This window comes from Mustela putorius, unplaced genomic scaffold, assembly GCF_011764305.1.
Source record: "Mustela putorius furo isolate JIRA1106 unplaced genomic scaffold, ASM1176430v1.1 tig00003853_pilon_pilon_pilon, whole genome shotgun sequence".
In the NCBI taxonomy this organism is placed as follows: Eukaryota; Metazoa; Chordata; class Mammalia; order Carnivora; family Mustelidae; genus Mustela; species Mustela putorius.
The window spans coordinates 36390037-36413112 of NW_025422005.1; the positions used below are offsets into that span (position 1 = coordinate 36390037).

Here is a 23076-nt window from a genome sequence, read left to right on the forward strand (position 1 = left end):
CTCAGTTTCTCCTGCTTATAGACCCTGAACCTGGTTGCCTTCTCTGATGGCCCCATGGTTGTTTTCTACGTGCAGCCTCCGTAATAAGAGCAAGCAAAATGCCCACTACCTGGGCTGGGACATAATCACAGTATGTTTTGCTAAGGCTGGATCTCATGGTGTGGGGGATGTTTATGGATGCAGATGGCCTGAGGTGAGTAGTCATCTAAGACAAATTTAATCCACATTCACTGGGTATCTTACCTCTATGTGTAAGCTTCACACTGGACCCCAGGAAGATAATGTCCAGTAAGATATGATCCCTGTCTCCAAAAAGTGTCCAATCTATGGGAGCAACAGCCTTGTAAACACCAAGCATGAAATGCTGGGGAGGCACAAAGACCATGTGATGTGCTGGGAAGCACGGAGGAGGCACAGAGGGCAGCAGGGAGGAAGGCAGGTGTCAGGTCGGCTCTGGATGCTTCCAGGGAGCTTTGAAAGGCATGTAAGAATTAACCTGATGAAGAGGGAATGGCATTTGAGGCAGGCAGACACATCCTAAAAGACCAGCACAGAGGTGAGAAGAGCACAGGGTATTTTGGGAACTGCCGCTCATCCAGAATGACTGGAGCTAAGGGAGTACGTGGGGGCCCAGCCCGAGAGGGGCCTAGAGAAGCTGACCAGATCTTGAAGTTCCTGTGTCCTGGGAGCTGATGGAAAGGGACTTGGTTCTGAGAGCTTGGGGGAGCCTGGGAAGATTCATAATGTTTTGAACCAATTTTTCTCACAGCTTCCAGCTCCTGAGGTCCACAGAACTCAGAGATGGTCCTGCGCAATTGAGAGATGAGTCGGCTCACTGGATATTACAAATGACACCATTAAGCCTGGAGCATGGACAGTCGCCTTCTATTCCTGGCTTGGCTCCTGATGCAAGCAGTGACCTTTCAGTCATCGCTTCCCTTTTTGTGTACCAAGTCTCTCCTTCAGCAGAACAGGGATAAAAATGCTGCCACCAACCTGCCACATTAGGAGAACTGCCAAGACCAAAGTGCTAATGGCAGCACAAAACAACCCAAAACAAGTTCTCCTTGGTTAGGACACGATGCCTTTGGAAATAAGGTTTGGAGAAATCAGGAATGTCTAACACATGCATTTTGTTCTTTAGTCGACAGCAGGAAAAACCGGCAAACCTGTGTTTCAGAGCAAGGGCTGATTCAAGAACCCCCATGACTTCTCAGGGCCTGAGCTGGCTGCTGGGGCTAGGCTTAGGGATAACTAACTACCGTCTTCTCTGAGCTGGAAGTAGAGGAGGGCAGGGCTGGTGCACAGAGAGCAGCCATGCATCTCACCAACCAGCAGGTTCTACTGATCTCACAGGCTTGTGAGAAGGGCAGATCTAACTCATGCAAAGGGCTTACACAGTGCCTGGCACTTGGTGAGTTTCCGATAAACAGTGCTAGTGATTACTGTTAATGGGTTTAGACTACAAGGCCAGCTCTGAACTCACTGGACCTCTTTGCATGGAGCATATAGTCTTTGAAACTTTGATATCATCTACCTGTTACTCTCTTTCAGAACCATAAGCACTTCATGGTGGGTGCTATGGTCTGGGAAGACATGCATCTTCCCATAGCACCCAGTAGCGTTCTTGAGTCCTCTTTGCCCCTCTTCTGAGACGGCACTGGTCCACTGCCTTATACTGTAATTATTCATGTCAGTGTCTTGCCCGTTGAACTGTGAGCTCCTCCAGGGAAAGGAAGGAACCTTGAAATCTGAGCCCAGAAACACTCATGCTTAGCCAGGCCCTGCTGCAAAAGCCTCAGCACTTGCCGTTCTTTCTACCTGGCACTTTCTCTCACCTCTGCAGACACCACTCTCCTGACCACTAAGTTATTGCTTCCACTCCACATTCTAGCACACTATTTTTTTATTTTCATAGCACTGCCAGTATTTGAAATAATCTTATTGGTTTATTCATTTGTCTTCTCCACAAGGGATACAAGTTCCGTGAAAATAGGGGCCTTATTTGTCCTATTTGTTGCTGCAGTCACCAGTTTCCTATAACCATGCGTGGCACAGAATAGGTGCTCAATAAATATTAATAACTGCTGAATCAATGCTAAATCAAATGGCCGGGGGTGGGCATTTATACCTCTTCTCTGAGACCGAATAAGAGATCAGCATTGTGGAGACTGCAAAAAAACCCAGAACACGTAGTTCCTGCTTCCAAACTGTTTGAGGAAAGAAGCAGCAGCATAAACATCCTGAGAACGGGACCAGGCAAACTATGGCCAAGTGCCAGACCTGAGGCCTGAGGGAAGAGAGACATAGGCAGTGGCCGGAACAGACCTGGAGAGCAGGGATCATCTTCTCCATCTCCCCGTGTCAGCACCTAACACAGCGGCTGGAGCAAGTGCTCTGTAAGGGACTGCTGAACTGCCCTGAGCCCACAGCCTGCCAAGGTCATGCCAGGGAATTGGTGAAAATACACAGACAGTGTATAAGCTGGCATCTTGGCTTGCAAACATTACTACTTAGTAAGTTCCAATCTACGCGTCTTGAGGGATTCTCTTAAATTCAGAGTATTTAAATATAGGCACATATACATATACATAACAAGATAATGTTTTGGCTAAAATCCATGTCATTTATTTACTCAACAAACAACTGAGTATCTTCTATGTTCCAGGCCATGTCCTTGGCACTGGGAATGGAGATAAACCCTGGCCCTCAAGGAGCTCACAGTCTAGTGGGGGAAAAAGATACATACATACATACTTATACTGGAAAGTATGCAAAGGGAGAACACTATGGGGGGCAAGAGCAAAGGAACCAATCGTAAGTCTAATGTCCACAGGAAAGAAAGATCTGGCTAATGAGAGATTTTTCGTGACGAACAGACAAGGCAATGGTTCTCAACCTGTGACTGGTGAATGACCCACACTTGAATCATCTGGAGCACATATTAAATGCAGATTCCCAGCACCTCTGGCAAAGATTATGATCCAGTAGGTTGAGGGACAGCAGAATATGCATTTTAAAGTGCTCTAGGTAATTCTACTGCAATTTAAAGTTTGAGAACTTGTGAGATAAGGTTTGCTCTTGCCATGGCAATGAAGAATGATCTGCATGTTTGAAATGCTAATTTGTGTTGGTCTTTAAAGAGAGGAGGGGGATTAGAAAAAAAGAAGGGTGTTTACATTTATTAAGCTCTACCTTAGTATATGTATAAGCCTATTTAATTCTCACAATAATCCTATGAGGTAGATATTATACATTTTATAGATAGAGAAACAGAATCAGAGGGTTTAAGTAATTTGTTCAACAGCATACAGCCAATGAAACCCAACACTGACATCTGAACCCAGATTCATTTAACTCAAGCTTGTCCACTTTCTATATCATGTTGCACCTGGGTACAATTTACTGACTGTTAACAATTTTCTTTTGTTCTTTGTTAGATTGCACTACGTAAATATAGAGAATAGCCAGATGGCATTTTGATCATGTCCAATGTAACTGTCCATGTATATATCCCTTTCTGGCAAGTAGGGATATAGGGCAAAGCTGGGAGGAATGAGCAGCCAATTCTTATCTCTTTTCCACCTCTGGTGGAGATGTTATAAAATGTACTATGGCCAAGAACTGGGTCTATCTGAAGGGAAAGGCAAACATAACCACATACCCACAAAGGCAACTCCACCCAATGTCAAAGATCAAAACATCCAGACTCAAAAAATGAACTGTCAGAACTAGAGGCAGGTCCAGAATTTGCATTAGGAACACTTCAGCCTTTAGATAGAGGCAGGCAGAATTTGCATTAGGAACAGTTCAGCCTTTAGAGAAACTGTGAAAGGGTAGCAGCAATTCCAGGTTAAACAAACAATATCTCTTTCTATGCAGACTCAGAAGTATGACAAAATAAACACAGCTCAGAAAATAATGCAAAGTCCAAGCCCATCTAAAGAGCTTGGGGACAGGTCCAACCTATAAGCAAACTTCTGTAATAAAGAAAATACACAAACACACAGGCTGCAAGTACTGGTTACCTTCCCACTTACCAATTCGGGGTCACACAAGCAGACCTCGGGCAGGAGCAGCAAAGTGGGGCACGCCAGGTCAAGAAAAGGAGACACATAGTAAAGGGCGTTGACAACAATACTGGGAGCCCCGGGACCTCAGATTCAGAAGGCTGCCTTCTTCTAGTGCTGAGCCTGGAGCCACAGCAGTGACACTACAAACCAAATGTGAGTTTCCAGTGCTGGAGAATACCTTTCTTATTTTTTGCATTTCAAGCAACTGCTGAGTCCAAAGATGAGATTTACACTGACACCAAGGATAGCACATAGGTTAGATCTCACTGTTTGGTGTAAAAAGACTGTAAGCCAGACTTTATTTTATTGCTACATTTTCCCCATACCCAATATGGGGACATTTGCTTCCACTTACTTTTTCATATAGTACTGGCATGGCTTAGAGTTGTTTAAAACACATTAAATAAAACACAACATGCAAATCGAGATGGTTCCTCTCCTTTCAAAAGTGTTGATTTATTTACACTGCGCTGATTCACCCTCTCCAGATACACAGCTTCTAATAGGCAAAGTTAGAGGAGCAGGTATAACAAACTATGGTTTAGAAATGCGCAGGCACTGTACTTGTATGTTTCACTATACCTGAAATCTACTGACCCTCCAAACCAGCTCCATGAAAGGCAACTCTGGAGACATCTAGATGAAGTCTGAATCCTGATGGCAATATCTGGTCATTCTAGAGTCTAAACAGGATAATTGGGCTATACCTTTGGCCAGCCAAGGGGCACACAGGAAGAGTATGCAAAGCCCACATCAAATTATAGCAGGTCTTCAAGCTTACTATCCTGCCACAAATTTATAAATATGAAGAACTAATCATTTGGGAGCTATGAGGTCAAAGGGATACACAGCACAATTATACTGTGTAAAGTCACCATCCTGTGGATCCTTAGCTCTCTCTGGTTATGACCTCAAACACTTAAAAAGGAAGGCTTAAGTATCCTGGGATATAATTATCAGAATGTTTGGGTACATTTATTCCAGAATATCAAGTAATAGGGCTCACCTCCACGATTACTTCTTGTGATAAGCATACAAGGCAACCCATCAGAGATTGCTCCTTATAGCTGCTAAGCTCCCAAAAGTTCAAGGGGCCAGGTAGGCTGCAGAAAACTATCAGGGCTAAGCAGACTCTGTAAGCCAGCCCTCATAGCTCTAAGTCTTATTCTGGTTCTGGGCACATTTCAGTTCTGCTCCAAGTCCACTCTGCTCCAATTCAGCAATGACAGACATGTACTTGAACTCATTTGGTCTGAAGTTAAAGGTCTCCACTAACCCGTAGGTCTCCTTCCGGTCGGTGGCATAGAAGAGCTGAACTTGGTTGGCAATGCACTGTGCCTCAGCAACATTCTGTAAGGTAAAAGAACAGTGAGGTCGTTCCCTACAAAGGGCCATAAACTTCTGTGTCTGAGTCCTGTGGCAAGTAGAGGGCCTTACCTGAGAGTCACTGTTTCCAGAAAGCTTCTCTGACTCCCTGACATCCAAGTCTTGGTAAGGTGCCCCTTGTCTATGCCACCATATGTATCATACAATATTGTAACTGTCCTTTTCTCTTTCGCTTTTTTGTCCATCTTTCGTAGTATGAGTCCCTCAAAGTATATGCTTGCTTTCCATCCCTGCACATGGTCATAGCTAGTCAATGTTTGCTGAATACACTAACTCACACGTCTGAAATTTCCCTCTTCATTCAGTTCCTTAAAAACTGTTGTGTATTTTCGCGGGGGAGGACAGGGAAGAGCAATAGTTACTTAGCTTCAGAACCAGTTTATGAGTCAGTACTAAGTTGTTAACTAACCAGGCAAACTTTTGAGTAAAGCCTGTTCCTGATACCACCTCAGCTGGAAAACTAGTGCCAAAGCCAGCTGTGCACTTCTACAATTTGTCCACAAATTCTGACACTTCTCTTTGAGGGAGCCTAGTTTCCCTTTCCTTGAGTGTAGGCTGTACTTACTGTCTTCCTTCTTCCAAATGGTGGGAGAATGACTTCTGCTACTAAGTCACAGAAGACACTGTAGCTTGTGTTTTGCCACCTCTCTTAAATTACTTGCTCTGGGGAAAGTCAGCTATCAAAGTCATGAGGATATTCAAGCAGCCCTGCGAAGAAGCCGATGTGACAAGGAAATGAGACTTCTTGCCAACAGCCTCGTGAGTGGGCTTGGAAGTGGATCCTTGAGCCCAGTCAACCTTCTTCAGAGGATTACGGCCTGAGCCAACATCTTGGCAGCAACTTCATGAGAGACTCCACACCAGAGACACCCATCTCTGCTGCTCCTGAATTCCTGACCCACAGAAACTGGGAGGTAATAAATTTTTCTGTTTTGTTTTTTTTTAAGCCACTAAGTTGAGCAGTAATCTGTTCTGCAGCTACTTCTTACTACTGTATCAGCAAAGCTCCAGGGAAGAGAAGAGTCTGCCTTCTCTAAAGCTCAGTGGCAGAGAAATGGTGCACTCTGTGTAACAGAGGTGGGGTCTACTCTCAACACCTTACAAAACAATGTCATCAAACTATTATTACTTTTGCTTCCCATACATTTCCCTGGTCCCAGCTGGTCAGAGGCACTTACTCATTATCACTGTGTTTGTATGGCTAAAGCCCAACCCCCCCCAAATACTGGAAAATTCCCACTAAAACTAACTATCAAAAGTGTGCTATGTCTAGCTACAGAATGATGAAAATGGATTTATAAATACCAAAGGCTCCTTTACCTCCACTCCCTCCCACAGGGCTTTCAGGTCATTTCTTACTGGCAGGGACTAATCTCTGAGACTGGATTTTTAATCAAAAGCCTTTTTCCAAAACGCTGGCTATTTCAAATTAATAGAATTTTAGAACTAGAAGGGGCCTCAGAGATCACCCAGTCTTCATTTAATAGGCCAGCAATCCAAAGGAGAAGTGGTTCAGGGATGGGTCCAAGGTCATACGGCTAGTGAGTGGCAAACTGCATACGGCTAGCAAGTGGCAAACCACAGGACTACTAGACTGGTACTCCCTCTCCTTCATCCTGATCATGGTGTGGCAAGATAATTAAGACTGATCAAGGTTGGTAACTCCACTTGATCAATTTTACCTTTCCTATACTCAAACATGCCTCAAGAGGAAACCATTTCTTTTTCTTTTTCTTAAAGACTTTATTTATTTGACAGACAGAATTCACAAGTAGGCAGAGAGGCAGGCAGAGCAAGAGAGGAGGAAACAGGCTCCCTGCTGAGCAGAAAGCCTGATGTGGGGCTCAATCCCAGGACCCTGGGATCATGACCTGAGCTGAAGGCAGAGGCTTTAACCCACTGGGCCACCCAGGCGCCCCAAGAGGAAACCATTTCTAAAGCAAGTGCATTGCTATAGTTGGAGGCAGATACCACTACTTTCTGGGCCCATGAACTGTAGGGGTCCCTACAGTTAAATAACTGATTTAATTTGAAGCTCAGGCCAGTGGAGGTAGGGGTCGTTTCAGCTGTATTCATTCTAGAACAGTGCTGTTCAAACTGCAGAGTTGTAGGGGCTCTGTGGAGGTGTCTCAGGTCCCTTCACCTCTGTTATAGCAGTTTTTTTTTTTTTTAATTTATCTGATATAGAATGAGAGCAATTGAGAAAGAGAGAGAGAGAGAGAGAGACAGCACCAGCAGGGGAGGGGCAGACAGAGAGACAGAAGTAGCTTCTTCCACTGAGCAGAGAGCCTGACATGGAGCTTGATTCCAGGACTCTGGGATCATGACCTGAACCAAAGGCAGACACTTAACCTACTGAGCCACCCAGGCGCCCCTGTTTTAGATGTTGTATCAGAGATTTCACATAATAAGATCTTGTTTGGAGATACCGGTGGCTGAGCTGGTTAAACATCTGACTCTTGATTTTGGCTCAGGTCATGATCTCAGGGTCACGAGATCGAGCCCCACATCAGCAGACTCTTTCCCTCTGCTGAGAGTCTTTCCCTCCCCCGCCTCCTTCTGCTCCACCTCTGTTGCTCTTGTGGTCTTTCTCTCTCTCAAATAAATAAATTCTTAAAAAAATAAGATTTGGGGGGCACCTGGCTCAGTTCTTAAGTGTCTGCCTTTGGCTCAGGTCATTATCCCGGGGTCCTGGATCGAGCGCCGCATCGGGCTCCCTGCTCAGTGGGAGGCCTGCTTCTCCCTCCCGCACTCCCCCTGCTTGTGTTCCTTCTCTCACTGTATGTCTCTATCAAATAAATAAATAAATAAAATCTTAAAAAAAAAAAAAAGATTTTGTTAGGATAAAGGGTTCTGACGACTAGTTTAAAGACCACTAGTATGGTGGGTAAGGAGACGTGTATTTGTCTCTCAAGGGGGGTTATGGAATGCCCCCTCCCCACTGCCTTAGTTCTCAACATGAAGCAGTAGTCTTCTCCCTTTCTAGGACCTGAGAAGACAAACATTTAATTCCTATATTGGTCAAAAAGGAGATATACGAAAAAACTTGATTCCTCCCTTTCTTTCAATCTTCAGAGATACCATCACCTTACCAAGTCCTGCCCATTTTATTCCCTAATATATTTTTAAAAATATTTTATTTATTTATTTGACAGACAGAGAACACAAGTAGGCAGAGAGGCAGGCAGAGAGAGGAGAGGAAGCAGGCTTCCTGCTGAGCAGAGAGCCTGATTCAGAGCTCGATCCCAGGACCCCAGGATCATGACCTGAGCTGAAGGTAGTGGCTTTAACCCACTGAGCCACCCAGGCACCCCCCTAGTATTTCTGCGGTCATTCTCTCTCCATCATCTTTACTATTCTACTTCAGGTCTTCACTATCTCTTGCTCATACTACTGCAACTGTCTCCTAAATGATCACAATGATCAGGTTAGAACTAAAAAATATTTAGGAAGTAAATAATTAAGATTAATAGCTTTGAAGTCCTACTCTTTACCAGTCACTCCCTGTTCAAAACCCTTTCATGACACTTTCATGTCCTCAGGATAGAGCCAAACCTCTAAACACAACCCACCATATCTTCTTTTTAATATATTAACGAGAGCAAACTGTTTGTAATACCTCAAGTCATTTTATGTGTCCTAACATGTACTTATGTGATTCCCTCTATCTGGAACATTCCTCTTCCCCTCCCCACTTTCTTTATCTGGTTAGACTCCTGCTCATGTTTGAGATTCAGTCCAGGTGTCATCTCTAGGACTTCTCTTTTTCCTCCTTCTGGGCCAGGAAGAGCCCCTGCACAAGCATCCTAGCACTCTATCCGAGCACTGGCCGCACTCCAGTGAAATCATCTATTAACACAGAGGTGGAATCAAATAAGGTTTTCAAATATTCTCCTAAATTTCAGCATTAAAGTTATTAGTGCAGAAGTTACCTCTAGTTTCTGTATATTTCTATTCATTTGCTTTACTGTGTTTGGAAGTACTATGCCAAAGTGCAAATTCATGCACGAGTAGCAAAGGATCATATGTTACATTTCTAAGTTTCCCATCTCTGAATTGCATACCCCTACAATAAATTCTAACATGTCTAGTTCTGTACTGCATAAGAAAGTCACAGTTAAATTGATTTCTATGAGGCAAATGTATGTTGTTTGATATGTTGCCCAGTATTATAAGGGCAAGAAGAAAATTTTCATGTTGATGAGGCCTGTGCAGCAGTGTAAGACCACCAGAGTAAGGTGGTAAAAATGCCATAATAGAAGGACCTCCTGTCACCTCCAGGGTCCACTTTCATTATGGTTAGATGGTGGGCTTTGCTGAAGAACAGAAACCAAAGCCTCTGTGTCACTCCATCCTTCTTGTGGGAAAATCTTAAACCTTGTCTTTATTGGTAACTATATTCCCTCCAATCTCAATTTGAAACAGCCACACTCAGTCTACTACTATTTCCTAATAAATTAATTATAGGAACTTGAATTCAAGACCCTGAGATCATGACCTTGAGATCAAGACACTTAACTGACTGAGCCACCCAGGCACCCCAGCTATTTCCTATCTTTTAAACTCACTCCCAACTTCAAAAATCCTTTAACTCCACCAGGACTCACAATTCTTACGGTCTCTAACTTTCTTTATGTTTCACTTTCCTCTTTATTCAGCCTGCATTCCATGGTCAATAATTATCATCATTCTTTTGCACTCACCTTTAACTTTCTGTTCCCTACTTACTTCATTAGACCACTTGGCTGAACCATAACCCCAGGTAAACACAAATCTCAGCCCACTCCTCTCTCTACGCCTGTACCCACACAGCCATTCTCTCTTCCATTTTTCTAGACCACATGTCGACAATTTCTGTAAAGGGATAGCCAGTTAATATTTTAGGTTCTGCTGGCCCTACAGTCTTTGTTGCAACTACTTAACTATGGTGTGGACGTAAAGCAACCATAGATAATATGTAAATAATAAGCATAATTGTGTTCCAATAAAACTTTATTTATAGACACTGAAATTTGAATTTCAAACACTTTTCACAGGCCATGAAATATTATTCTTCTTTAGTTCTGCCCCTCCCCCTCCAACCATTTAAGGATGTAGAACACATTTTTAACTCATGGGCCTTCTAAAAACAGATAATGGTTTGGATTTGGCCCACAGGCTGTGGTTTGCTGATTCTGTCCTAGAAAATAATTTCACACTTTCTCTTTCTTTTCCACTCAATTATCCAACACCTATTCTTCCATCTTCACTCTCTGCTGATAAGTCTGTCTTTTCACTAAGCGATCTGGAGAGAACTTCTACAAGATACCACCACCTCTCTCCATTTAACTGTATTTGTGTCCTCTTATTTTGGCTTCTCTCTTATTGTATTTCTGGCAAAGATCAATCCCTTAAAAATACTTCGAAAATTCTCTCGTCTTTCTCCTGCATTATCAGTATTTCCCTCTCTACTGAATCTTTCCATCTGCATACAAATATAATGTTCTTTCTCTCATATTTAAAACAAAACACATTCTTGTTCCCACTTCTCCCTTGCCAGCTAGTGCTCCTACTCTCTCCTCTTCAGAGAAACATCCTTGGAAGACTTATGTTTACTCTACAATTTTTCTTCCCAACCTCTTTTAAATGTACTCCAATGATGCTTCTGGCCTACCACTCCTCTGAAACTGTTCTTAAAAAGCTCGGTATGACTTCCACATTGTGACATCTAGTCAGTTTTCAGTCTTCATTTCATTGGCCCGACCAGCAAGTGAGACTTGGCCAGTCGAGTCCTCCTAATTCCTTGAAACATTTTATCTTAGCTTTCAGGGCATTTTACCATCTTAGCTTTCCTTCTATCTCACTATTCCTTTTTAATCTTCTTTGCCAATGCTTCCTCATGTCTCCAGACTCAGTTCTTAAACCTCTTTTCTTTTCATCTTCATTTACTTCCCCAGTGATTTCATTTAGTCTCATGGTTTTAAATAACAATCTGTATGCCGACAACTCTCATTATTTCTATCTCCAGTCTGGACCTGTCCCCTGACCTCTACGCTCATAAGTCTAAGTACTTACTACTTGGGCATCTAATAGCTATCTTAGATTTAACATGTCCAAAACTGAGCTCCTGATCTCTCTCCCAAATCTGTTCCTACTTCATTCTTGTCTACCTCAATCAACGGCAACTCTAGGGGCACCTGGGTGGCTCAGTTGTTGGAGCATCTACCTTTGCCTCAGGTCAGGATCTCTGGGTCCTGAGATCAAGCACCACAATGGGATTCCTGCTCAGCAGGACGGGGTGTGGTCCGTTTCTTCCTCTGTCTCTACCTTGCTGTGCTCTCTCTCTCTCAAACAAATAAATAAAATGTTTTTAAAAAATGGCACCTCCGTTCTTTTGGATAGGATTTTGTGTGACTTCCAGCTGAGTGTGATGAGGGAAAGAAGAGTTCCAATTCTGTCCCAGGCTTGGGGCTTATTGCTACGGTGAAATACTAGCTGAGTGTCATCAATTTTTCCTTCTCTGTAAGTAGCTGGTGAGAGAGAGGACAAATAAGTGGGTATTGTACTGAAGAATCTTAGGGAGAAGAGGCACTACAGTGTTCACTATTTCGACATCCTGAACTTAAGTCCTGCCAGATAAATGAGATGGAAATGAGCAAGGACTAGATAAACCAGTTGTATAGCAACCATAAAACTACTCCTGGCCCTGAATATACAGAGAAAACAAACACAATGGGCATCACCCTCTACGGACATATGGTCAATGCTCTATCCCAGGGAATGGGAAAAGGGGGAAGGGGAATCATTATGTATGCTAAATATAGTACATGTGAACAGTGTGGAGGAAGAGAAAAGATTGAGAACCATTCCAGACTTTGAACTCATCCTGACACTCAGAAACCATTTGCGTGTCCACAGTCTCTTACTTGAAACCCCTAAGGCCAGATGTGTTTGGAGTCAGAATTACTGTATTCTAGAAAGGCAAGAGGTGCATTATGTAACGCCCTATGGTCAAACACATTAAAATTTTCTTAGTAAAATGCGTGACTATTCCACACCAAGTGGGATTAATAAGGACTACAAGTGGCCTTCTATCAGTTTAAATGAAGATTTAGCTACCAAGTAAGTTCAACTCAGATAACGTCTTGTAACCAAATGAATTATGAGAACTTTGTTTTCAGAGCTTTTAAGCTTCAAAATTGTAAGTGATTGAGTCAGTGATTGTACTAACTTCAACTTGGAAGAGCTCATGCAAGACAAAATTATTGTCAGTGTTAAGAAATAAGTACATGTAGGTCTCTGGAATTTTACCTCTCATGATCTTTGACAGAAGAATAGTACCTTCAGGGCTACCAGGTAAATCCAAAGAGGTAAAAATTAATTCTTACCAGAAATGTGGGATCCATTTCTGCTGTCATCAGCACTATGCCCTTTTCTTCCTTAAGTTCAGGGTAGTGATATAAAACCAGCTGGCTGGTTGCAGCATCCCCTCGGGTCTGTAAGAGAAACACTTATCAAGGCTCAATAAGGTACCACCACACAAAACTGCAATTTCAGAGCAATAGAGAGTCTAGAGGAAATTCGGGCTCTTAACAGCCCCTTGGGTGGCTAGTGAGTCAGAGGACTAGTAGGTGGGGGGATGGTCAGGCTTGCCAAGGCACAGTGAAACTGACAGTTCGCACAGTGTTATTTGTGTCTTCAATTGAAAAAGGTTTGGCTTTTTTCCCAGAGAATGTTTACAGTAGGCAGTGAATCCTTCATCATGGCCATATATTTAAAAACAAAATGGCACAAGCAGCTACCAAATCAAGTTCTAAAGAAAGCAATATGCCTGTGTAATTGCCACTTTTATGGACTAGTGCATTTCACAGTTGAAATCTACTCCCCTTGGCTGGCTCTGAAGACTGAGCTCTTTTAAGCTGTAGCGAACAGCTGGAGAGTTTGCACATGGGCCAGATTTATAATGTGCAGTTTTAAAATATAATATAGATGGGAGATGGGGGGAAAAGAAGAATGGGAACATCATAATTTCATGAAGAATGGACAGGGCACTGGTTATCAGACCTCAGTCCAGACTAGGAAGAGAGGTGGGGTTCAAAGTTAAAGCCCTCATATAGTGTAGAGGAAACAACTGTATGTTAAAAAAAGATCTCTGGGTTTCATCTTTAAATTTCAGCGGAAGTCCTTCTAATTATTAGCTAATTATTGCTTGGGTTCAGCTCATCCTTCAGTTCTCCCCTATAGGCTTTAAATATACTGATCATTTTTAAAAAAAATATTTATTTATTTGACAGAGAGAGAGAGAGCGCGCACAAGTAGGCAGTGAGGCAGACGCGGGGGTGGGGGGGGGGGGACTAGGCTCCCTGATGAGCAGAGAGCCTGACATGGAGCTCGATCCCAGGACCGAGATCATGACCTGAGCCGAAGGGTAGAGGCTTTAAGCCACTGAGCCACCCAGGCGCCCCTATACTGATTACTTTGATCATAATTACATTTCTGAATCTTCTTCCCATAGTCATCTATATGAGCTTCAGGAGGTCTCACAGGTCTCTAAGTCCTAGCATTGTCTCTAACAAGTGGCATAAGGGTTCAGCTCACAGAATGGAATCAATCAAATCCAGCTCTGCCACCTATTACCACACTAGGGGCTAACTTCTCTGAGTCCATACTCTTCTCTATAAATAGCAATAATAACAGTGACTATCTTCGTGGGACATCTGTGAGAATTAAATGACATAATGTATACAAAACACCTGGCACACAGTAAGTACATCAAATGTTGGTTATTATAGGATGTGCCCAATAAATGTTATTTTATAATTCACCCAATAATCAAGTAAAAACTGCTCCCTCATTCTGCCTTTTCCTTTTTTTCCTCCCCCGCCTTTTTTAAACAAATGTAATACAATTTTAGGATACAATCACATGGGATACAATCATGAGCAAACACTCATTCTATTTTGCATTTCTTTAACTCCAACCTTCAAAGCCATTGAAACATATACTTTTTTTTTTTTTGGTAATGTGGCCTCCAAATATAGAATGTCAATCCTAGTTAAGATCTGATTTAAAATAATGATTTCATTTTTAAAAGCTGCAAATGCTTTGGACTGAACTTAATCCAATATTTGAGAATAAAACAAAGAAAAAAAAGAAAGGAAGGAAGCAAACAAAACATCTCTGGAATGGAAATGATGCATCTAGCATCTCAAAAAGTGCTGACCCTTAATAAAATACAAGTAAAACATGGAGCCTAACTTAGGGTTAAAAGATAAACATCGCAACTCACCCATGTTTGTTAAGTGAGGCACAAGCAGTAAACGTTATACAGGTAGAGGGAAGAAACAGGAGACACCGAATGTGGTCAGAGAATATGTTTCGGGGTCTTTTCCAATTTCTAGGTAGAGCCTAGAAAGCTAGCCCAATATACAAAGTATAACAATTCATTAACACCAAAGCAAATACTGCTGGCAGTTAGTAGATACTCCGTGTCCTCAAGCCTCAGTAAGGGCTCACAGTCCCACAAAGGAGTAACCTTCTTTCTTCTAGGGATGAGCACAAGACACCTACCTGAATATTTATAAGTGCAGTGAAGTGGAGTTCAGTACCTGTCCATTGTCCTACAAAGAACTCATAACCTTCCCTTCTTGGTAGTGCACAGAGAAACTGTGGGAAAGAGAGATGAATGAACACAATCATTTGCTCCATATCCAACTGCCTGTATCATTTATTCCATTTTTCCACTATTGGTTTTTAAACATTTTTTAAAATTATGAAATTTATGTGACAATTTAACAAATACTCATAAACTTCCCAACCTACCTATGAAAGCATTAGAGATCTAACTGAAGCTTTCTCTGTAACCCACTCTAATCCCATTCTAGAGTAACATTTATCCTGCATTTGGTGTCTGTCATTCCCTTTCAGGTTTTTATACTTTAAATGTACACACACACATGCATATTTATATACAAGAACTACTACATGTTTAAAAACTTAAATCTTATCAAACTATATGTCCATTTTGCAACTTGATTTTTTTCACTCCACATTACACTTTAGAGATTTATCTATGTTGATGAATACAACTCAAATTCATTAATTTTCATTGCTGTATGGAATTCTACAGAAATTTACCACAACTTATCTATTCTATAGATGAACACTTGAGTTTTTGAATTTCTAATCTTTCTAATGTTGCCGAGTTAACTTTGTTCCAATTATAATCATTTCCTATTCTTTTTTTTTTTTAATTTTATTTATTTGACAGACAGAGATCACAAATAGGCAGAGAGGCAGGCGGAGAGAGAGGAGGAAGCAGGCTCCCCGCTGAGCAGAGAGCCTGATGTGGGACTTGATCCCAGAACCCTGAGATCATGACCTGAGCTGAAGGCAGAGGCTTAACCCACTGAGCCACCCAGGCGCCCAATCATTCCCTATTCTATCATCTGAGGCTGATACTGGAGCATGGCTATAAACACAAAGAATGATTAACTTTATGCTATAATGTTTAGAACTGAGAATGAGTGGCAAAGAGAATGGTGTCAGGACAAAACAAAGTATAATCACTCTAGTACGCCTTAGTCATGGAGCTGTCTCCTTATGGCCAACCACTCAGGCCAGATTTTATTTTATCTATTTTATTTTTCTTAGATGATATTAGATATTTTATCTATTTTATTTTTCTTAGATGATATAACCTCAGTGCCTAGCTAACATATAACTGATTTGATTTCTGTTGCTCCTGGTCACAGTGCATTTTCTAGAAGTTTCTATAAATGGAACCAAAGAATCTAAACTTCTTTTGGGTATGGTATCTTTCATTTAGTTTAATTTTTCATGATCTTTCCATGGTATTTCATGTATCATTAGTTCATTCTTCTTATAGCTGAATATTATCCCACTTTATAGGTCTATGTACACACAATCCCTCTCCCCCTACAATATCTTTATATACCTGTGATAGATATCTTTTAGTATTTGGTTATTAAAAATAAAGCTGCTATGAACATTTGCGTTATTTGAACATATGCTTTCAATTCTTGGGAAATATCTAGGGAGAAGAATAACTAGGTAGTATGGCAGGTATATGCTTAACTTTTAAAGAAACTGTCATTCTGTTTTCTAAGGTGCTTATACTATTTTACATTATTCTATCAGCAGTATATGAGAGTTCCAGTTCTTTCATACCCTCACCAACACTTAGTACAGTCAGTCTTTTTAGTTCTAGTCATTTTAGTGGTATCTCACTGTGGTTTTAATTTGTAATTTGCATTGTGACTAATAATACTGAGCATCTGCCATTCCACTTGACTGGCAAATTGTCTCAGTCTTTTGCTCATTTTTTTAATTGGGTTGCCTATCTTAAGTTTTAAGAGTTTTTTTTTTTTTTTTAAGATTTTATTTATTTATTTGTAAGAGAGAGAGAGAGTGAGAGCGAGGACAGGCAGACAGAGTGGAAGGCAGAGTCAGAGGGAGAAGCAGGCTCCCCGCGGAGCAAGGAGCCCGATGTGGGACTCGATCCCAGGACTCCGGGATCATGACCTGAGCCTGAAGGCAGCTGCTTAACCAACTGAGCCACCCAGGCGTCCCTTAAGTTTTAAGAGTTTTTAATATATTCTAGATACATGTCACTTGCCAATATGTGTCTTGTAAATATCTTCTCCCAGTCTGTGGGTTGTCTTTTCGTCTTCTTAACAGTATATTTTGCAAAGTAGAAAATTTTATTTTTTATTTATTGTGGTAAATGAAATAAATAATATATAAAATTTATAAAATATATAAAAATAAATAAAATAACATTAAAAGTTATCATTTTAACTATTTTTTTAAAAGATTTTTTTTTTTTATTTGACAAAGAGACAGTGAGAAAGGGAACACAAGCAGGGGGAGTGGGCAGAGGGAGAAGCAGGTTTTCCACCAAGCAGGGAGCCCGATGTAGGGCTCGATCCCAGGACCCTGGGATCATGATCCGAGCCGAAGACAGCCACCCAATGACTGAGCCACCCAGGCACCCCATCATTTTAACTATTCTTAAATGTACAATTCAGTGGCATTAAGTATATTCATGTTGCTATGCAAACATCACCATCGTCCATCTCCAAAACTTTTAATCTTCCCAAACTGAAATTCCAACCCATTAAACAATGACTTCTCATTCCCATTTCCCCCATTCCCTGGCAGCCCTCCATCTTTCTTTCTTTTTTTTTTTTTTTTTTTATCGTTCTACTTTCTGTCCATTAGTTTGACTATTCTAGGTACCTACACCTATTCTAGATACGTAAGTGGAATCATACAGTATTTGTCCTTTTGCGTCTGGCTTATTTTACTTAGTATAATGTCTTCAAGGTTCATCTATGCTATAGCATGTGTCAGAATTTCCTTCCTTTTTAAGGCTGAACATTCTTTTGGGTGTATATACCACATTTTGTTATTTCATCTATCAGTGGATACTCGGGTTTCTTCCATCTTTTGACAATTGTGACTAATGCTGCTATAAACATAAGAATACAGGGCGCCTGGGTGGCTCAGTGGGTTAAAGCCTCTGCCTTCAGCTCAGGTCATGATCCCAGGGTCCTGGGATCGAGGCCTACATTGGGCTCTCTGCTCAGCAGGGAGCCTATTTCCTCCTCTCTCTCTGACTGCCTCTCTGCCTACTTGTGATCGCTCTCTCTGTCAAATAAATAAATTAATTAAAAAAAAAACCATAAGAATACAAATATTTAAATTTTGATGAAATCTAATTTACTAATTTTGAATTCTTTTATAGTTTGAGTTTTCTGTGATATATTTAAAAAATCTTTGCCTGAGATCACTAACATAAGATAGTATTTTGTAGAAGGTCCATTTATATCTATGATCTATTTTGAGTTAATTTTTGGATACAATATGAGGTAAGTTTAGAGGTTCATTTTTTTTTTAAAGATTTTATTTATTTATTTGACAGAGATCACAAGTAGAGAGAGAGAGGGGGAAGCAGGCTCCCCACCGAGCAGAGAGCCCGACGCGGGGCTCGATCCCAGGACCCTGAGATCATGACCCAAGCCGAAGGCAGAGGCTTAACCCACTGAGCCACCCAGGTGCCCCAAGAGGTTCATTTTTTACATATGGATATCCAAACTGGAGAGATTATCCTTTCCCCATTTAATTACCTTGGCACCTTTATTAACAAATAAATGACCACACATGTTGGTCTATTTCTGGATTTTTTGTTCTGTTCTATTGATCTATATAGGTCATCATTTTTTTAAAAAATTTATTTATTTATTTTTAATTTTAATTTATTTTTTTAAAGATTTTATTTATTTATTTGTCAGAGAGAGTGAACACAGGCAGACAGAGTGGCAGGCAGAGGCAGAGGGAGAAGCAGGCTCCCTGCTGAGCAAGGAGCCCAATGTGGGACTTGATCCCAGGATGCTGGGATCATGACTTGAGCCGAAGGCAGCTGCTTAACCAACTGAGCCACCCAGGCGTCCCTTTTTTTAATTTTTTATTTCTCAAGACTTCATTTATTTATTTGACAGACAGAGATCACAAATACGCAGAGAGGCAGGCAGGGAGAGAGGGGGAAGCAGGCTCCCTGCTGAGCAGAAAGCCTGATGAGGGGCTTGATCCCAGGACCCCGAGATCATGACCTGAGTCGAAGGCGGAGGCTTAACCCACTGAGCCGTCCAGGTGAAGACAGTGTGATCTTTATGCCAAGATCACACTGTCTTCATTATTGCAGCTTTATTTTTTTTAAAGATTTTATTTCTTTATTTGAGAGAGAGAGCACAGAGGGGAGGGAGTAAGAGAATCAGACTCCCCACTGACCAGAGAGCCGGATGCTAGGCTCAATCCCAGGACCCAGGACCATGACCTGAGCCAAAGGTAGACACTCAACTGACTGAGTCACCCAGGCACCCCTGTAGCTTTATAATAAGCCTTGAAATCATGAAATGTAAGTCCTCTAATTTATGTTTTTGGTTTTTTTTTCAAAATTATTTTGGGGCAACTCCCTTGGGTCCCCTACCTCTTTGGGAGCTTTGTACTATCACTCAATAAACTTTGCTTCACTATCACTCAATAAACCTTGGTTTCTTGCCCACTAAAAACAAAAACAAACCTGTTTCGTTAATCTAGGTCCTTTGGATATCCAAATGTATATATTTTTAAAATGGCTTGTCAATTTCTTTAAAGTTTTTTTTTTTTCTTAATTTGAGAGAGAGAGAGAAAGAGAGAGCATGAGAGGGGAGAGGGGCAGAGGGAGAAGCAGACTCTCTGCTGAGCAGGAAGCCTGATGCAGGACTTGATCCCGAGACTCTAGGATCATGACCAGAGCCAAAGGCAGCTGCTTAACCAACTGAGCTATTGAAGCACCCCTATCAATTTCTTAAAAAAAAAAAAAAAAAAAAAGCCTACTGGGATTTTGACTGGGATATTTACTCTAGAGATCAACGATGATAATACTGAATCATCCAATCCACCATCACAGTCCATCTCTCCATTTACTTAGATGCTTTTTAATTTCTCTCAGCAATGTTAGGAAAATCTTTCTGAAAATCCTAGAAATTATTACTGACACCAAATCAGATGGTCCGCCTCACCAATTCCTTTTCCCTTGGGTCTTCTGGCAGCTCATGACTCCAACAATATCATAATTCCTTAGACACACACAGGCAGAATAGCATGGCCAAAAAGGAAAAGGCATTGGCAGTAAAACAGAACTTAAAGAAGGGTGAAAATGCGAAGAGCTCAGGTGTTGCCTCCCATGTTCACTTTTACTGACAGAGATCCAAATCAGAAAGGGCTGTGCTGTGTCAGAGAGCTAAAAAGCCTGAGCCACCTACTGGGACAAACCCACACGATCCCTTACAGCTTAAAATCTCACTTATGGAGTTCAGTCAACACGTGAGCATCTTTGTTAAATAAACAGAGTGCTATACCACATGAGACAGGATGGATTATGAAGGGGTAGGTCAGAAAACATCCTTGTTTGGCAGCACTGATAAGCAATCCTCATCTGGTCACTGGAAACTTACTGTTGGACAGGACTGAGCCCGGGACCAGATCAAGTCAAACTTCTCTTTCTGTAGGTTAGAAAAGAATAAAATTCAAAACCAATAAAATGTAAGGCTGCAATCACATTTAAATTCACCAAGACTTAACTCTAGGATGAAAATACAACTAAAAATATCTCTTACATTCTACCATTTATAAGTCCCTCTTATGATAGAGAGAAAAACCGGGTGGGTGTGTGGCTGCTCAATATCAGAATTATCCGTGAGAAGTGGATACTCCAAAGCCTCCAGACTCTGCCAGAGACTTCTGGCCACTGAGGCTAAGGGAGAGCCAAGAAGGCCTGTTCAAGCAATGAGTCAGCATTGCAGATCTAAAATATCACAAAAAGTGCAGATCCTTTTGGCCGTGGAACATTTCAAGAGCAAGCGTCTGTGTGTATAAGAGCTGGGGTAGCAGTACTCTCAGAGCAACCACACGGCCCGGCTTTACTTTTCTGTCTCTAAGTTCTCCTCCTTAATCTTAAACTCATACATGTAAACTCAATGCTTGATGTAAACTTAACCTAAACGACTTCAGGGAAGAACAATTAAAAAACTAGCCAATAACCCAGAATGGCAAATGCTTTCTTATGCAGAAGTTAGTGTGAGGACGTTAACTAGAAGAAACTAACAGCACCTGACAAACCTCAGTGGTCAAGAGTGGCCACTGACTATCTCCAAGACAGCAATTTCAAGAAGGGAAAAATATAAAGAAAATGCCACTTGCTAAGGGAAAATGCCAGAAAAAGCCTAGGAAGAGGCTTTATAGTCAGCTCAGTAATAGGTCACTTATAGACAAAAGGGGAAGAAAGCTATGTTCAAGGCCCTGTCTGAAATTCCAACAGTGGCTGGAAAACACCAAAAAGAAGTAAAACACATTTGGAAATTGCTTAGCAACATGAACTTACACCATGCTCCCTTGTCAGAGACTTGAGTCAAAGAGACATTTCTAAACCAGAAAGAGGGAAAACAAGAGCCATAAATATACCATATGGAGCTTCCAATCTTTGGTGCTTAGGGCATAATAAAAACCCTTGGAGCTATAAATGTAAGTTCTCAAGAGGCAATAAACATAGAAAAAGTAAAGACAACTGCCTGCTAAGGTTAGAGCCCTGACCTTCATGCTATAACACTTTCATTTTCCCCTCCAAACTACTTACAGGAATAACTGCATAGACCGTATCTTTTGCTGCAAAATACTGCTGCCAAATCTGTACAAAAAAGAGAGGGTGTCTGTGACATGTGGGTAATCTTTTCAACCTGTGTCAAGAAACAGTGAACAGCTTTTCATTGCTCAGAATTAACACACTATTTGATAACAAGGAAAAAACCCCAATGTAATGCTTTTATTACTAGTACATGATTACAAAAAAGATTTAATACCATTTACTGTTCTAGATGATTAAACTGTAACTCTTAAAAATAAATTCCTGTCAGACAAATGGATTCCATGACCTTGTTAATCATTTCTCTCAAGATGTGCCTGTATGCAACAGACACGTTCTTTTCTCATATCTTCTCTTTTTCTCCCCAAAACCCATATTCCCCAGCCCACTGTGGGCTTCTCAGCCAGCCAGGACATCAGTCATTCAGAACCCAGTGTCTGGAGTCAGGCAGACCTAGATGCAAATCCCAGCTGCAATCATTTGCTGGCCATGCTACTTAGGGCCAATTACTGAAAATCACTAAACAAAAATCATCAGTAAAATAGCAATATTATCAATCTAACAGGATTATTGTGAGGACTAGTATATTTGTGCTTAGCACGAGAGCATTACAGTGCAAACCACAGCCAAGGTGCTCTGAGGGCAACAAAGACGCACTTAACGCAAGTTAGGAAATGAATGGCAGAGGAGGGGACACTTGAACTGTATCCTCAAGAATGATCAGGAGTTAGCGCAGTGAACAAGGCGGCTAGGAAGATAAACAGGTAGGATAGAAGACACACATCTTAAGTAAAGAATGATAGCATTAGCAAAGGCACAGAAGTCAGGGAAGGCATCACAGCCAAGGTGACACCCGAGTGAGCTTTTGAAGAACAGGGCCATCCTCCTTCAGAGATGCTCTGCTTTGTCAACATTTTCAATAAGAATTGGGGGGGGGGCTAAGTATAATCTAACTAACACAGGGTACAGAAGGACTATTACCTCCCAGGACCTGGGCAAACCACTATCAGTGCAGCCAAAGGTTGCTTTCCCATTTTTATTTTTTTTACATGTCAGACAATCTTTTCATTTTAATGACAGCATAACCTTCTATTTTTATTTAATCTATTTTAGTAGATAGTTCATGAATCAAATGAAATTTATAGGCAGATAGATGTTTCCTAACATAACTGACTTTGGTTACTCAAAATTATTTTAACAAACACAAACTTGTGTTTAAAATTATAGGTCTGCATGATACTCATCACACGATCAAGCCTTCTGGACCTGGCTTCTCTCTCTCTCCCCTAAAAAACATGGTTGGTGTCCGCTTTCTATTGGCATCTCTTCCCAAAGACACAGTTCGAGACTTTGCATAAGCCTCTATTAACACACGTTAGAACCCTATGCTGTTCTTGTCTGTTTCCGTCTCTGTCCTTCTACTGGGCTAAAACT

General features: G+C 41.3%; 1 protein-coding gene across 2 annotated transcripts in view; it reads right to left on the bottom strand.

Annotated features, from left to right (window-relative positions):
* Nucleotides 1-2605: 2605 nt before the first annotated feature.
* Nucleotides 2606-23076, bottom strand: part of ATPAF1 (ATP synthase mitochondrial F1 complex assembly factor 1) — a 30788-nt gene continuing 10317 nt past the window's right edge. Inside the window, exons 5-9 of one of the 2 annotated variants that reach the window (XM_004741532.2) lie at nt 21637-21687; nt 20459-20506; nt 15009-15104; nt 12827-12934; nt 2606-5423 (exon numbers count right to left, since the gene is read on the bottom strand). In XM_004741532.2, coding sequence (XP_004741589.2) covers nt 5229-5423; nt 12827-12934; nt 15009-15104; nt 20459-20506; nt 21637-21687 — 498 coding nt within the window. In that variant the 3' untranslated portion in view covers nt 2606-5228. The remainder of the gene's footprint in view (nt 5424-12826; nt 12935-15008; nt 15105-20458; nt 20507-21636; nt 21688-23076) is intronic. The other variant, XM_045064474.1, reaches the window with a different exon arrangement.